At 60.6% G+C, this 14,883-nt stretch overlaps 3 protein-coding genes across 8 annotated transcripts in view; 2 read left to right on the forward strand and 1 right to left on the reverse strand.

The window, feature by feature from the left end:
* Positions 1–80: 80 nt before the first annotated feature.
* On the reverse strand, positions 81–2,454 carry INKA1 (inka box actin regulator 1). The gene is made up of 2 exons (XM_061346995.1): positions 2,264–2,454; positions 81–997 (listed from the first exon to the last, which is right to left on the reverse strand). Exons 1-2 carry the CDS (start codon positions 2,312–2,314, stop codon positions 131–133), a joined length of 918 nt encoding a protein of 305 aa, XP_061202979.1. The 5' UTR covers positions 2,315–2,454; the 3' UTR covers positions 81–130.
* Positions 2,455–2,543: 89 nt separating this feature from the next.
* On the forward strand, positions 2,544–9,673 carry CDHR4 (cadherin related family member 4). 4 transcript variants are annotated; one of them, XM_061346976.1, is made up of 20 exons: positions 2,544–3,174; positions 3,481–3,501; positions 3,635–3,825; positions 3,901–4,063; positions 4,143–4,228; positions 4,347–4,442; positions 4,870–4,973; positions 5,046–5,182; positions 5,264–5,429; positions 5,520–5,670; positions 6,069–6,171; positions 6,403–6,618; positions 6,690–6,829; positions 6,906–7,053; positions 7,128–7,330; positions 7,417–7,556; positions 7,646–7,681; positions 8,671–8,737; positions 8,836–8,866; positions 9,510–9,673. In XM_061346976.1, the coding sequence occupies exons 1-20, from the start codon at positions 3,117–3,119 to the stop codon at positions 9,620–9,622; spliced, it is 2,370 nt and encodes a 789-aa protein (XP_061202960.1). In that variant the 5' UTR covers positions 2,544–3,116; the 3' UTR covers positions 9,623–9,673. The 4 variants fall into 4 exon arrangements, with proteins under 4 accessions (XP_061202960.1, XP_061202962.1, XP_061202963.1 ...); XM_061346978.1 differs by having other exon boundaries at positions 6,909–7,053; XM_061346979.1 differs by lacking the exon at positions 9,510–9,673 and adding an exon at positions 8,998–9,135.
* A 766-nt stretch (positions 9,674–10,439) lies between these two features.
* IP6K1 (inositol hexakisphosphate kinase 1) overlaps positions 10,440–14,883 on the forward strand; it is a 39,199-nt gene continuing 34,755 nt past the window's right edge. The window contains exons 1-2 of one of the 3 annotated variants that reach the window (XM_061346988.1): positions 10,440–10,564; positions 11,101–11,156. The gene's annotated coding sequence lies outside the window, so the exon portion shown is untranslated. Of the gene's footprint in view, positions 10,565–11,100; positions 11,157–14,088; positions 14,359–14,883 lie in introns of those variants that run through there. The other 2 variants (XM_061346986.1, XM_061346987.1) reach the window with 2 other exon arrangements.

The following is a 14,883-nucleotide window of genomic DNA, read 5'->3' on the forward strand; positions in this document are numbered from 1 at the left end:
TTGGCCCTTGTCACAAAGCCCCATACATACCCCAGAGGTGGGGTGCAGGCAGCCCCCCTCGATCAACATCGCTGTGCCCATACCGTACAAAACCAGGGTTTATTTACAGCGGAGGAGGGCGCGGGCAGGGCTAAATGTAGCCAATAACGTCGTTGCAGATGATGGGCTGGCGGCTGCGGCTGTTCATGAGGGCAGTGAAGCGGTGGAAGTCCGTGGCCACCTGGGCGATGTTGCTGTGGGACTGGTGGAAGCAGGCACCCTTGGGCTGCCCGCCCAGCCCCAGCGGGCAGGAGAAACGCTTGGTGGCATCACGGCCCCCTGAGCGGGCACCCTCGGCTCCACAAGGCCGGGCCATGTTGGCCAGCTTACGGCGCACGTTGCCCGAGAGGCTGAGCAGGAAGGCAGGAGGCTTGGCCAGCCGGCGGGAGGGCTCAGCGCTGCCTCGGCGCCGAGGTTCAGTGCCCACCTCGGGCAGGTCCATCCAGTTCTCTACCAGGTCAGCAAAGCAGTTGTCACCCAGCACTAGGGGCTGTCGGTTCCGGCTCTGCGACAGCAGCGCCACGGTCCAGTCCTGCGTGTCGGTTGGCTCCAGTGCCCGCCACTGCTCGAGGCAGGCGTCCGAGGTGGATTTGGGGCGGATGCGGCGGGCGGGGGCAGGCGGGGGGGCGGCGGGGCCAGCCGAGAGCCGGTGTGCGCGCTGGCAGGGCAGTGGGTGCCGCCGCCGCACCGGAGCCTCTTCCTCCCGCCACGTGCCTCCCGACGCCTCCGAGTACCCCGAGTCGAACTCCAGGCTGCGCTCGCTGGCTGGGGGGGAGCGGGTGGCCGGGCCCCCCCCCGCCTCCTCCTCACCCCCTGGCTCCAGGCTGCAGGCTGAGTCGGCCGCCGAGCCGGGGCGCGGGGGGCATGGGGCACGGGGGGCCCCAACGACGTGATGCGGTGCTGGCCGTGTGCTGTGCATGTGCGCCCGTGGTGCTGCCCTGGCCTCCCGCTGGCACCCCTGGTGGGAAAAGGGCAGGTCAGTGCGTTTGTCCCCACTCCCCCCGGCCAGCACTATGACCCCCATCCTGTGCCCCCTGTGCCCCCAGCCCCGAATCAGGTGGGCTTTGCTGGCAGAGCCGGGCGTGCAGCGGGGAGCAGGACGCAGGTTCCAGCTTGCCTGCAGCCCCGGGCCCCGCTTTCCTGCTGCTCCTGCGTGGAGCCGGGCGGCGTGCAGCAGCATGTCAGGTGAGCAAGCAGGCACCCAGCCCCGGCCGTGCCTGCGGAAAATGACACAGGGCCACGGCACGTAGGAGCCGGGCGCCCCACTGCCCCCCATTTGGCCCCTCAATCCCCCCCCACCGCGGTGGGGTGGCTGCGGGGACACCCCATGGGCAGGACCCTGCTCGGTGGCACAGGGCAGGCTGCAGCCTCGGGGCACCCATGGATGCTGGGGTGCGGCGCTCCCCCCACGCGTTGGCAGGGCCACCCCACCCACCCTGTGCCCTCTAGCCGGGGACACCCGGCTGACGTCAGGGTGCAGCCAGGCCTGCACCCAGGGCCAGGGACCCTCAACAGCGGCGGGGAGCATGGGGGGCCGGAGAGCCGGGGCTGAGCGGGGCACGGCCTGACGGGCGCTGGAAGGGGCGGCTGGCTCCTGCAGCTGGGCCGCTCCTCTCTCTTGAATTCCTATTGTCTGAACCCCAAAGCAGGGTGTTACGTCCGCTTTCCTTTCTGCTCTGGAGCCACGGGAAGCCGAGCAAGCAGGAGGGATCGCTCCCCGGTCGCAGTAAACCCGTCCCCCATAGCCGACACCAACGGAGCTGCTGGCCGGGCTGTCCCTGTCCCCGTCCCTGTCTCAGTTCCTGTCCCCCTCCCCACTGACTGGAACCCTCCCAGCCAGCCCCACTGGCGACGTGCCACCGCTTCGGGCTGCCCTGTCCCGGCGCTGGCCGGGGACGCCGTCGCACCGGCCGATGGGGAGCCGGGCAGGCGTGCGGCCGGCCCAGGGGAGCCGGCTGGGCCACCCTGTCACCGCCTGTCCCGCAGGGCAGGGCAGCCCAGCTGGGCGGCAGTGGCCGCGCAGGGGGGACCGTGCCGCTAGCACCCTGACGGCGGGACACCGCGTCCCACGGCCACCCGCGACCCCGCGGCCACCCGCGGCCCCCGCGCCGCCCGGGCCTCGCCGTGATGTCACTGCACTGATGTCAGCGGCTATGCCCTGACATCACGGAGATGCCCCGGCGGGGCTGCCCCGTCCCCTCCCGCTGCCCGCGCCAGCACTCACCCGCTCGGCGCCGAGCTGTCCCGGGCAGGCGTCCTGGCGGGCGCTGTGCATGCCCAGCCCGGCCCAGCCCAGCCCAGCCCCGCTCCCGGTCCCGGTCCCGCCGGTGCCGGCGGCGGAGCAGCAGCAGCGGAGCGCGCCCGTCCCCGCCGCCTCCCGGCGCTGCCTGGGCGGTTCTGCCCCGCCCCGCCGCAGCCAATGAGGCTGCCGTAACGTGAGCCCGGCCCGTACCGGCACCGGCACCACCGCCCCGGGGCCCCGCCCCGCCCCGCAGCCCCGGGGCCCCGCGCCGGGCACCACCCGGGCACCGCCGGGCGAGGCAGGACTGGGGGCACCGGTCGAGCAGCACCCCAGCGCCAGGGGACCCGGGAGCCTCGGCGGGAAGGAGGGCAGCCCCGTTACAGGGGCCCGGCTGAGGCTCCCGGGCTACCGAGATGGATTTGGGTACCCGAGGAGGGAAAGGTGACCCCGGCCGCAGGGGCCGCGCTCCGCCAGAGCCTATTAATTTGGAACTAATAGCGCTTAATAGGAATTCCGGGAGAAGCGGCTCTGGTTTGCAAATGAAGGAGAACACGGCCAAAAATTACCTCCCAGCTAATTTTCTCGGGTCCGAAGCTGGCTGCGTGGCGAGGCAGCGTGATACGGCAGCGAAACCCCACGGAGCATCGCTGCCCTCCTAGCCAGCACCGGCCGGGGATGGCGAAAGGCAGTGGGGGAGCTCGGGGCACCGGGGCCGTGCCCTGTCCCTGCCCCGGGGCCGGGCTGGTGTTCGCGGGTGGCCGCGGTGACGCTGGGCCGGGTGGTGCCCAGCACCCCTGGCAACGGGCTGCAGCTTGTCCTAAACAGCCAGCAAGCCATGGGCATGCACGGACGCCTCACCTGCCTCCTCCTCCTCCTCAGCCTCTGTGCCCCAGGTAGGCACTTCTGGTTCGCAGCATCAGGGGCACCCTTTGCCAGACTGTGGGTGTGGGATCAAACGGGGAGGGACAGGAGACAGGCTCCCCTCGGTTGTCCCCATGGGGGCTAACCCCAGGGTGAGCAGAGGAGCCGGCAGCTCCGTGGCCAGGTTCCGGCAGGGTGAGGGCGTCCTTGGGTCATCACCAGGGCATTACTGGGGCATCCTGGGGACAACACTGGGGCATATCCAGGCACCTCTGGGGCATCTTTGGGGTGCCCTGGGACACACCAGGCAGGCTGGGGTGACAATCTCCTCTTTGCAGGGACTTTCGTCAGAGCAGCAGGTAAGAGTGGGGTGCTTTGGGCGCTGCCCAGGAGACCCATGCCCGCATGGGTGCCTGGGTGCAAGTGCAGAGCTCCCTAAGCACGGCTGGGCGAGCTGTTGGTGTGAGGCTGGCGTCTGGGGTCTCCTGCCAGCCTTGCTTGACCTGCCCTGCGTGGTGACCCTGGGTGAGGATGCAGTGCCAGGCACTAGTGTGGCTGAGGGGACCGTGTCCTGTAGTAACACAAGTGACAGCCCCAACGTAACCCTGCACGGCACTGAGCCCAGCCACCCCTTCAGCCTCATTACCAGCAGCACTGACCCCATGGCCAACACCACGTTTCAGGTAGAGGCGTTGCTGAGGGGCAGGGAGTGGGACAGGCAGCCCTGGGCACCCTGCTGAACACTGTCTCCACGGCAGGTGATGCTGCGTGCTGGTGAGGAGCTCAATGCCCACTGGGTGACCCTGTACACCCTGACCCTGCAGGCCACTTGTCCTGGTGAGGACAGGGTGGAAAAGCAGCTCTTTGTGTGGGTGAAAGAGGGGCAGGGGCTGCGTTGTGATGCCCCGTTCACCAGTGCAGGTAGGAGCCAGGGGTACGGGGTGGCGGGGGGCACTGGTGCTGGCCGGCGCTGTGCTCCCATGGCCATGCTGTGCTGCAGAGGGAGATGTGGTGCGGGTGCTGGCAGATGTGGCGCCTCGGACACCCCTGTATGCTGTGATGCCGCAGCCACTCGGAGGGCTGACGGTGAGTGGGGTCTGCCCTGGGGGCCGCAACCTGCCACAGGCGGGAGCAGCCCTGGGGATGCCGAAACCCCAGGCATGGAGGGGAGGGGCAGGGGCTCCCAACACCCATCTCTTTGCAGTTCAGGCTCCGAAACCACAACACACCACTCGTGCTCACCCACCAGGGCCTGGTGCTGGCACCTCCCGGTGGCTTTGACCACAGCAAGGGCACCCAGGTGGGCACCAATACCCCCAGGCTGTCACAGCCACCTCCCAGCCCACAGAGGCTTAGCCCCTCGCTGGCACTTTCTGTAGCTCTCAGCTCTCTGCATCCTGCTCCTCCTATCGGGCTCCTGTCTCCTTCTGACCCCAGGAGTGCTCCAACCAGATCTCTGGCTCTTGCCCCTTCCACATTTTGACTCCTGTCCCAGTCCTCCTCCACCTCCCTGTTCCTGTCGCCATGCAAGTCTCCAGTTCATCCTCATCTCCATCCCTGTTCCCACTCCAAGCCCCCATTCTTGTGTCTGTCCCCTTCCCTTTTCCCATTTCTGTCCCTGTTCCTGTCCTCATTACTATCCTTATCCCCATTCCTATCCCTGTCTCAATCTCCATCCCTGGTGCCACTTGGGGCTGTCCCACGGCCACCCTGGCACTACCCCACAGACATTCAGGCTGGAGATCGAGGTGATGGACCGCAAAGGGCACAACTGCAGTGGAGCTGTGAGGGTGGAGGTTCTGCCATCGTGCCGTCCTTGTGTCTCTTTCCTGTGAGTAGGGCTGGGCCGGGTGGTGGGTGCTGGTGGCATCAGGCCATGCCATGCTGCCCACCTTGCCTCCAGTGAGCCGCAGCAGGATGTGACAGTGCCAGGGGTCATTGGCCCCTTGGAGGTGGTCACACAGGTCCGTGCCAGCGGTGACAACGTCCGCTATGCCATCCTTGCACCCTTGGCACCCACCTTCTTCACCATCGATGAGAGTGAGTGGAGTGGTGGCAGTCCTCAGGGCCACCCTTTCCCCCATCCCTGGGCCTGGTGCAAGGCCATGCTTTGTCCCGCAGTGACAGGCAAGATCCACAGCACCCAGCGGCTGGAGGTGGCCCAGGAGCAGCTCCTGGTCCAGGCTTACAATGCACTGCACCCTGCCGACCATGCTACCACCATGCTCAACATCACTGTGCAGGGCACGGAGCAGCGGGTGCCGAGCTGTGTCCCAGCCATCTTCGTGTACGGTTTGGGATGAGAGTGGGCAAAGGGGATGCTCTGCCATACCCACAACACGGGGCCAGAGCTGAGCTGCTGGCTGCCCCACTGCAGGTCCCAGGTGCCAGAGACAGAGCTCCCTGGCAGCACGCTGGTGACACTGAGGTGCACTGGCTGTGAAGGTGCTGAGGGGTGCCTGCATTATGCCCTTGAGGGGCCCCCTGCTTCCCAATCCCACTTCCGCATGGAGGGGCCACAGCTGCAGGTGAGCAGGGCCATGGGCAGCACCCAGTGCCCAGCAAGCCCAGACGTGGGGAGCCCAGTGGGACAGTGGGGACCCTCTGACAGGATGTGCTGTCACACCGGGTGTGGGGCCAGGGTGTTCTGGGCTCCCTGCTCCCCAAGGCCTGGTTTCACAGCAAAGCTGTAACTGCCCCATCCCTGGCAGTGCTCAAGGCCAGGTTGGACACAGGGGCTTGGAGCAAGCTGCTCCAGTGCAAGGTGTCCCTGCCCGTGGCAGGGGTTGGGACTGGATGAGCTTTAAGGTCCTTTCCAACATAAATCATTCTATGGTTCCCCCCCTTGCTCCCTATGCTTTGTGGCATACCCCAGCTTTGCAGGGCACTTGAGCTCTGCCTGACACCCCTTGCCCTGGCTCGGCAGGTCAGCACCACCCCAGACTATGACTCCAAGGCTGTGGCCAATGTGGGCTTTCAGTTCACAGCCACCATCGTGGTGACAGCAGGAGGGCAGCCCCCACGGAGCAGTGAGTGCCTGTATCCCTGGAAGGCTCATGGGGAAGGAGGGAAAAGCTTCTTCCTGGCCCTAAACCCCACAGATCGCAGAGGAAGCAGTCCTCCCTGCTGCCCAGGGCGATGCCACTGTCCCCATGTGCCTGAGCCTGCCCCGGATGGAGCTCTCCCAGGGCAGAGCCCAGCCAGCCCAATGTGGACTGTGGGGTGGTACTGGTGGGACTGAGACACCGTGTGCCCCACAGCCCGTGTGCCCATGCTCGTGACTGTGACACCCGTCAATGAATTCACCCCGGTGTGCCCCAATGCTACCACCTTCACCGTGCCAGAGACAGCAGCTTTCGGCAGTGCTGTGGGGCTCATCGCTGGCACTGACCGTGACTACCCACCAGACAGCCTCGAGTACAGCCTGGAGGGGGGCCCTGCTCCTGAGCAGCCCTTCTCCATCGATGCACACACTGGTGAGCACCGGTCCCCTTTCCCCCAAGCCTGCTGCACCCCGTGGCACCCAGCAGCTCCTGCTGCCCTGCAGGTGAGATCCGTGTGGTTGGACCCCTCGACTCCCGGCAGCACAAGAGCTACCGGCTGACGGTGCGGCTGACGGACACCCGCAATGACCTGGACCCGGCAAAGCGGCGGAGCTGCCTGTGCGCCGTGACCGTACACGTGCAGGTGCGAGTGAAAGCCCATCTGGTGAGCTGTGGTGGGAGCCAGCCCTGTGGTGCCAACCCGCCTCCCCTGCTCCCAGCAGGCTGTGCTGGACCAGGTGCCGGTGTGCACCCCCGAGGTGCAGGAGCTGTGGATCACAGCCAGGTCAGGTAGCCGCCAGCCTGTCACCCGCCTAGCATGCCAGGGCAGCCGTGATGGTACCACGCTGGCATACATCATTGCTGGAGGTGAGGGGCGGCCAAGCCACAGCACAACCCAGCCCCTCACTGCAGGGTGGCACTGAGCAGACACTCTTGTCCAGGCAACGAGGATGGGTGCTTCCAGCTGGAGGGGAACACGGTCCTGTACCTCCCCAATAACCTACCTGAGCCCCGCACCTTTGTGCTGCTGGTGGAGGTGTGGGGTGGCTCCGGCACCTCCCGCCGCAGCACTGTGGTGGCACTGGTGGTGCACATCACCCCCCGGAGCACACCGGTGCCACCCAGCACCACGACTGAGCGCACGGTGAGCAGAGCCCAGTGCAGGCGGTGCTCCCAGGTTCCTGAGCCCCCCTGGCCTGCGTGAGTCCCCTCTCACCACCACATCCACAGACACCGCTGAAGGAGCATCTGGTTGTCACACAGATGGAAGCAGTGTGGCACCCACCAGCCTGGTTCGTGGCTGTGCTGACTGTCTCTGGTGCCCTGCTGCTGGCTGCCCTGGGCTGCATGGCCCGGAGCCTGCTGTGCAGGTGAGTCCCAGTCCCATGGTATGGTATGGCACGGCACGGCACAGAGAGCAAGACCAGGGGCTCACAGCTGCCTTCTGCTCCTCCCACAGCAACCGAGGCCCTGGCAAGCTGCTCCTGGGCAAGAGGTAGGTGTTGCATGGCCAAGGCAGTTGTACCAGCGAGGGGCAGCCATTCATGTTGGCACAGGCTCCCAGTGTCCCCGCAGGCAGCTGAGCAGACACAGCACATGGAGGGTGTTTAATGTGCACTGCATTTGGCTATGGGCCATGGGTTGCTGTGCTGGGGTGCACCCCAGAGCGAGGGTGCAGCACTGATGAGAGCTGTGAATGCACCTTGGCCATGGGACAGCCATGGTGGTGGCTAGACTGGGGCACAAACTGCAGTGGGCAGGGTGGGATGACACAGTGCTGGGTGCCACCGCCAAGCTGGGGCCACTGAAGCTCATGAGGGGAGCCCCGGTTTGACAAGGAAAACTCCTGGGAAGAGGTGTGCACTCTGCAGCCCCTGGGAGAATGAATGAGGAGGGGATGGAGGGGAGAGCCCAAGGAGGACTGGAGCCAGCCCAGCCTGTGTGAGGCGCCTGCACAGTGAGGAGGAGGAGAACAGCCGCCTCTATGGCAAAACCGCCTCAGGATGATGCATGGCTGGGTCCGTGTTCACTAGTCAGTTTGGGGCTCTAGTGCTGGGTGGCACTGGAGATGTAGTGGCCATGCAGGAGAGCACTTGGGCTCAGCCCTGTGGGTAGCCCTGGCAGCTTGGGGGGCTCCAGGGCTGCAGCTCCCCCAGCACAGCATCCTCCAAGCACAAGATCCGCGCATGCCAGCACATGGGGAAACAAGCTGATGTGGTAGTGGACACGCTTGCTGCTGTTTAGCATCATGCAAAGGTGGTGGTGCTTTTGGGAGCGCAGCCCGTGCTGCAGTTCCCTTCAGTGCCCAGGGGACACATGGGCTGGGTAAGGGGACCATCAGGTAGGTGGATGATGGGCTGATGGGGCACAGCTGGCAGTGCAAAGCCTGGCTGGCAAACTACTTCCAGCAGCACCCTTCAGGGTCAAGGCCAGGGGCCCATCACCAGCAGCATGCTCTTGCCTTCCTCTTTCTATCCTCTGCAGCCCCTGGGATGTGGTGGAGAAGAAGGGGGATGAGGGGGAGCAGGGCAGCTCGCATGCCAGCAGCCTGGTAAGTGTGTGCCATGGTGGTAAGGGCACGTGCCACTCTGGGGGTGCAGGAGGGAGCCCTGGGGCCCTTCAACATTCTCTCCCATCTCTACTCCACAGGAGCAGTTTGACGGCCGTGCCCAGGACCCTCGTGAGTGCCCTGTCCCATGGCCCTGGCATTCTTGGGCTGCATGTCCCAGGGCAGAGGGGTTTGGGGGGGATGAGCAGTGATGCGTGGGCAGCACTCATGGGGCAACGGCTGAATGCTGCCTCCCAACCCAGGCACCGGCAGGGACTATCTCTTCAACAGCAAGACTGGGGCACGGCGCTGGATCTGAGAGGCTTGGCTTGGTGAGGGGCTCCCTGCGGTACACAGCTCCCCGAGGGCCATGGCAGCCAGAGCACTGGTGTGGCTGTGGGAGGAGGACGGGATCCCTCCTCTATGCAGCCTCAGAGTCAGCGCAGGCCTAATAAACAGTGTCAAGAGACTGCACCCGCTGCTGTGATTGCCGTCGGGAGTGCTGTGGCACTGCAGTTAAGCCGGCGGCTGTCCTGCCGACTCCAGTCAGGACGCGGATGGCAGTTAGGGCAGCACCGGCCTCAGGCTGGGCTTTGCACTGAGATACATGTGTCAAGGACTTTGGCAGGGTCTGCTCCGGTCGCGGCAGCGCCTCTGTAGGCTCTGGATGTGGTCCAGCTGGGGCAGTCCTCCACAGAGACGTGATCTGGGGCAAGAAAATTGAAACCCGACTGATTCTGAGAAACTTTTGCCCTGTGTCCCGTATCTCCCTCAGGCTCCCCCTTGTTCAGCGCTCCCAGGAGCAGCTGGTCGGAGGTGGAGCCGCTGGCTTTCTTAACGGGGAGGAAAAGTGAATTAGCGCACAGGCGGGTAGGCGTGACACGCTGAAGGAGTTAGCAGGGCTCGGCGAACCGCGCTTTGAACGCTCTGCGGTCTGGCAGCGCGGGAAGGTGGGAAACCAGCTCTTTGAATTTCGAAGGAGCGCGCCGCGGGATGCCTCCGCCGCAGCTCCCGCGAAATGAGCGCTGGCGGGAAAGCGGGGAGAGAGTAATCTGGGAGCGGGTGACGGAAGGGAGGGAGAGGGAGCAGCAGCCAGCCGTGACACTTCATAGCGAGGAGGGGTCGCCGTGTGAGACTGCCCGAGGCTCCCGCACCCTGAGCCCACGGGAACCGTGACCGTTCCGGAGTTAAGCCCTTTAATGTGCCGGAGCGGTGAACAAGCTCCGGGCGCTGCCCAGCGGGGGAGCCGTTTGGGGACAGGCCGCAGAGGGAGAGGCGGGGTGTAGCCCGGCTGAACCCCTCAGGACGCTCCGCACCGAGCGGGTCCGCAGCACTGCCCGAGGCCCGGGGGAAGGCACGGGCATACCCCGAGACCCGCCCTGGGCAGCGCGCCCCCAGCAGGCCGCGCCTCGCAGGACTGCCAGCGCTCATTGGCCGATCCCGCCCCCCCGCCGCGGCTAGCCAATAGAACGGAGCAGCCCCAGGGGAGGCGGGGCCCTGGGGAAAGTCACGTGTGCCTAACGTGAGAGGCCATCAGGAGGCCGTCAGAGCACGGAAAGGGGCGGGGCGACTCCGCTCTTGAGTGACGGCGAACTCAACCTATCAGCGTGCACGGAGCGACCCCTGCGGGTGGGGCTGCGTTCAGGATTGGTTCAAGAGGCGGCGGGGCGGGCTTTGGGCGGGGTGGTTGCTATGACGGCCAGCGCCGTGGCCTCGCCCCCTTGGGCACCGCCATCTTGTTGTTGATTCGAACGGTGGGGAGCGGGCGGTGGCGGTGGTGTTGTGGGCTCGGTGTCGCCAGCCCCGGGCTGGGCAGGCAGAGCCGGCCCGGTGAGCCACGGCGGGTGGTGGCCCGGGGCAGGCTGAAGGGCGGGCGGCGGAGGACTGAGCTGGGCATGCTGCCGCGCGGGGAGGGAGCGAGAACCTGGCGCGCTGCCGTGAGGGGAAAGCCGGGCGCGGCCCCGTGAGGGGAGAGGGGAGGGCCTGGTGCGGTCTGATTGAGGCAGGGGGAGTCCGGCTTGACCCTGCGGGGAGAGGGGAGCACAGGCGCGGCCCTGTGAAGGATCGGGGTGGGGTGGGGGGACCGAGGGCTGTGCCGGGGGTGGGGGGGAGCCAGCGACGGGCCCATGGGAGCGGGGATCTAGGCGCGGTCTTCGTGGTTGTGGTGTGTGCGGGGGGACACTCGGGTGTGCCAGTCTCTTACGTGGTATAGTTGGGGCAGGAGGTTCGTCACCCAGCGTGGGGAGAGATCTAGGAGCTGGGCTTAGCAAGGACAGCCCCGTGGGCAGGGCTGCTCTGCCCCTGCCTTGGCCTTGCCTGGCAGGCAGCTCTAGCCTCCCCTCCCTTTGTGTCTTTCCCTTCCACAGAAGCTGCGCACAGGAAGGAACACGGCAAACCACGGTGCTAACATGAAGCCAACATGGTGAGGAAGTTGATGGGGTTGGGGGCCCTTCCTGTGTCCCAGCGTGCTGCCACCACTACAGAGGAGCAGGTGCAGATGGGCTCTGGTAATGCTGGATGCCCCAGTGGTTGCTGGAAGGTGCCTGGCAGTTCCTGGAGGTGAATGTACTCATGGGTTTGCAGACCTGGACTGAAACCAACCTGAATTTAAATTAGTACCAGGCTCTATGTTCCTCCGTCGTAAAGCTCTGAATCAGTGGGGGGAGTGCCCCTGTTTTTCTTTCCAATAATACACTTCAGTGTGCGCTGACATTCTCATTTCAGCCTGTCTTGCTGTGTTTCTGCTCTGTCCGCTTTTTCTCCCATCAGTTTCACCTAGCTTAACTTGGTATTCAGAGTTTCCAAAGCTGAATTCCAAGTTTGGCCTTTGCTACCAAAGCACCGAATGGTGCCAGAATGGTGTGGGCTTGGGTTTCTGTTCATTCTTAATGTAATATTTCTATAGGCAGTAGTTCTGTTTGTGTAGACTTAGTTGGTAGCTTTTGTGACTAGCATCGTTGTGTGCTTCATCATCAAGATGACAGTACTGGGAACGTCCTTACAAAAATATTCTAGAAAGCGAAATCAGATGTGCTTTAGGATCCCTTCTCATGACACACTGTGTAAGTGAACTGACCTGCAAGTTGTTCTTTATTGCGTTGCACATAGTGAGAAGTCAAGGTTAGAACAGCAGGCACTCAAAGGTCAAAAATGCCGAGGTTGAAGCAGTACCTGTGTCCTTAATTGGCTGATTAACCATCTCAGCAAGCACTATGATTTCTTCTTACTCATGCAGTTGCAGGCTGTTCCCGTCCCATTTGAGCTGCCTGGTTTGTTTCTTCTCTTCTGTCCTCCCCCATGTATAGAGCTTATTCATTTTGTGTAAAATTATCAAACTGAAAATGTGACCTCGTTCAGCTTGACTAGTGCAAGATGATGAGGCCTGTACAAGCTTGGAGCTGTTTGTTGACCATCTGCTTACAGGGCACAGTCTCTTTGGTTCAGTGATCACCAAATGTTTGTTAAAAGGTCTGATCACTTGTTATAGATACCAGGTTTTAGTTGATTCCTCTGAAGGTGGTTGTGGATCTGGTGAGTGCTGACTGGCACACTGGGGGAGGGGGTGGCACTGTTTGAAGGTCTCCATTGGAATCAGAAATGTAGATGGTAAGTTTGAAGTCGAATACCCACAGCCTGTGCTCTAGAGAAGGAGTATTTCTTCTGTCTGTGGTTGAAATGCGGATACTGAAGCCATAGAAAATGTGATGGAGGCCTTGTTTGCAATGCCCATTACTTGGGCATTGCAGTTCACTTGCTGCCATCACGTTCCCTCAGTCTGCCCAGTGGCGATTAGTTTGCAACATGTTGAGACACGTGCATCACAGTTGAGCATTGACGCTGGGATTTATAGTCTCAGAACTTACTGTTTGGACTGGATGATCTTAAAGGTCTTCTCCAACTTGTTTGATTCCATGATTCTGTGACTGCAGCCTGATTTGTTTACCCGTGCATTTGACAATGGCACACTGTCAGTCTCGGTGCTGGGCAGGATTTAGGTTTGAACTTGGCTTGTGGAGTTTGTGTGTGGCAGCTCAGTAGAGCCATGGCTCTGCACTTGCTTGTTCGTATGATGCTACTGGCCTAGGAACAATTGCTTTTATTTGTGACTTCTGTCTTTGAGAAAGAATGTATGAAACCAAGCCTAGTAAATCCAACGGGTCCCTGGTGAGCTCTGAAACGGGTGAGCTAGAGTAAAGGAGTGAAAGTAAAGAAGAAAATGTGACAGAAACCTCTGCAAGAATCATGTCAAGTATTTGTATTGCTTCCTGTAAACTGAAAGAACCCTTCAGATATATGGAGGAGCAGTTAGCAGTCTTCCTTTTTTCTATTCCTGATGTGACAGGAATGCAGAGCAGGATGCTGGCGAGTGTTTAATATCAGGTTTGTTGCTGCTGTTGTAGGGGTGGTGGGGGAGGAAGAGGAAGTGTTTATGCATGGCTGCTTAGTTTCTGTTTTGCAGGCATCGCCTGTATGCAGTACTTCTGCTGTTCTCATGTGGCAGCAGCTGTTATTTTTGGCTTTCCCAGTGTGCTGTTCGGGTAGATGTATTTTCTAATAGATGCAGTTCTCTTAATTGGCATGTTGAGGTGCCTGTGCTTCCCTATGTAGTCCACATAGGTGAAAACTACTCTGCAGATAGTATTAAGATGCAAGTAATTTGCCTTCATTTATTTCTGTAAGCTTGTCTTTGTGCATTTTGAATGGTATTAACTGTGTATAGAAGACACGCTTCTTTAAGCTTTCTTTTATTTTGCGGAACTCCCTGTCAGTATGGAGTCAGTTTAATTCACAATAAATGATTTTATCCCCTTCTCAGGTAGTAAAGGAATAAGCTTTGATATGATAGGGTACCTCCCCATCTATATAATGCTATCCATGGAAGTCAACGTGATTATTTCTGTTAAAAAATAACATGGGTGTAGCTGCCATAATTATATTAGTAGTAGATCTGTGTCAACCCAATCTGATAAAAACAGTGAAAAAGGTCATGAGATCTTATGTGTCTCTGCTGGTAGGATGTTCCTACACGTTTGAGAGCTCTGACAGATAAGCTGTCTCTGATTTAGCTTTTGTAGTTGGAAAGGTTATCTTCTCCACCAGCTGTCCTGCTTCTTTGCCAGATGCTACCTCCCTTGTATTAGGGCCTACAGCAGTGCCTGCTCATATGCCACAGATCAAGGTAGTAGGCTTCAACCCTTTTTCCTTAATACCCATCAGTGTCTTGTGAGCCAGACCAGGATGCATCCTGTTTTGCTCCAGCTGCTGGCTGGTAATCTTCAGCTGAGGGATAGAGGAGGCAGCTGGAGCAAGTGGTTTCCTCAGCCGCAGTGGCACCTTTGGTAAAGAGCATCTGGGACCTCAGAGGAATCAGTGAGAGTATCTGCATCCTGAAAGGGTCTCGCTGTGATTTCTGGTCCCAGACTTGAGGGAACGTGTGCTCTCAAAAGTCCTGAATTGATGAGCAAGTAAAGATTTAAATAAAAGCTGATTTAGCACTTGCTAACTCATTTCCATGCAACATCTTGCAGGCTGACTTCTGGCATCCTACTCCCTCTTGATTGTGAGAGGTTGGCTCCATATTCCAGTGACTGCTCAACAGAGAGAGCTTGGGTGACACCTCTAAGGTAACTTTTCTCTGTTTTGCCCAGAATACATTTGCAACCACCTTAAATATCATGCAGAGAAAAATAAGTTGCTTCCTTTTTGCCTCTCACTTTGTAATTTTACCCTTTAAGTAAGTATATGTATATATCGTTTGTGGGAGATACGCTCTTATCTTTGAAAGATACTACAGGGATTCCTAAGTAAGTGCACTAGAACAGAGTGAAAAGCTCAGTCCTGTTCATTCACCAAGTTGGTGTCAGTTTTTTCGAGTAAAAACTAAGCTTCCAAGATTTGGAGCCTAACTTTTATGCTCTAGCAATTCTGGCTATTTAGGTGGCTGAATTGCAGCTGAATTGTCTTACAGTGGTTTTGGTACTCTGTCATTGTCTGGGTTTTAGTTTTTCCTTTCTATTCTGAGGTTAGCTTGCTGAAAGTTGATAGGCTGGCTTCATAGTCTTCCAGGCTGAAACGGGTTACTTTGTGCTTTCTAAATATGGAAGAAAGTCTGGCATATCCGTTTTCTCCCTGTTCTTTATCAGCAAAGA

Source organism: Neopsephotus bourkii, unplaced genomic scaffold, assembly GCF_033783945.1.
Source record: "Neopsephotus bourkii isolate Nb327-2 ecotype Australia unplaced genomic scaffold, CSIRO-AGI_Nbou_v1 NB_284, whole genome shotgun sequence".
Lineage (NCBI taxonomy): Eukaryota > Metazoa > Chordata > Aves > Psittaciformes > Psittacidae > Neopsephotus > Neopsephotus bourkii.

Bases quoted from the DNA above. Each gene is read 5' to 3' on its own strand.
- INKA1 (XM_061346995.1), bottom strand. From the start codon at position 2,314: ATGCACAGCGCCCGCCAGGACGCCTGCCCGGGACAGCTCGGCGCCGAG. The intron at 998-2,263 runs GTGAGTGCTGGC...TTTTCCCACCAG, and splicing joins GACAGCTCGGCGCCGAGCGG to GGGTGCCAGCGGGAGGCCAG.
- CDHR4 (XM_061346976.1), top strand. From the start codon at position 3,117: ATGGGCATGCACGGACGCCTCACCTGCCTCCTCCTCCTCCTCAGCCTC. The intron at 3,826-3,900 runs GTAGAGGCGTTG...TCTCCACGGCAG, and splicing joins TGGCCAACACCACGTTTCAG to GTGATGCTGCGTGCTGGTGA. The intron at 7,682-8,670 runs GTAGGTGTTGCA...TATCCTCTGCAG, and splicing joins AAGCTGCTCCTGGGCAAGAG to CCCCTGGGATGTGGTGGAGA.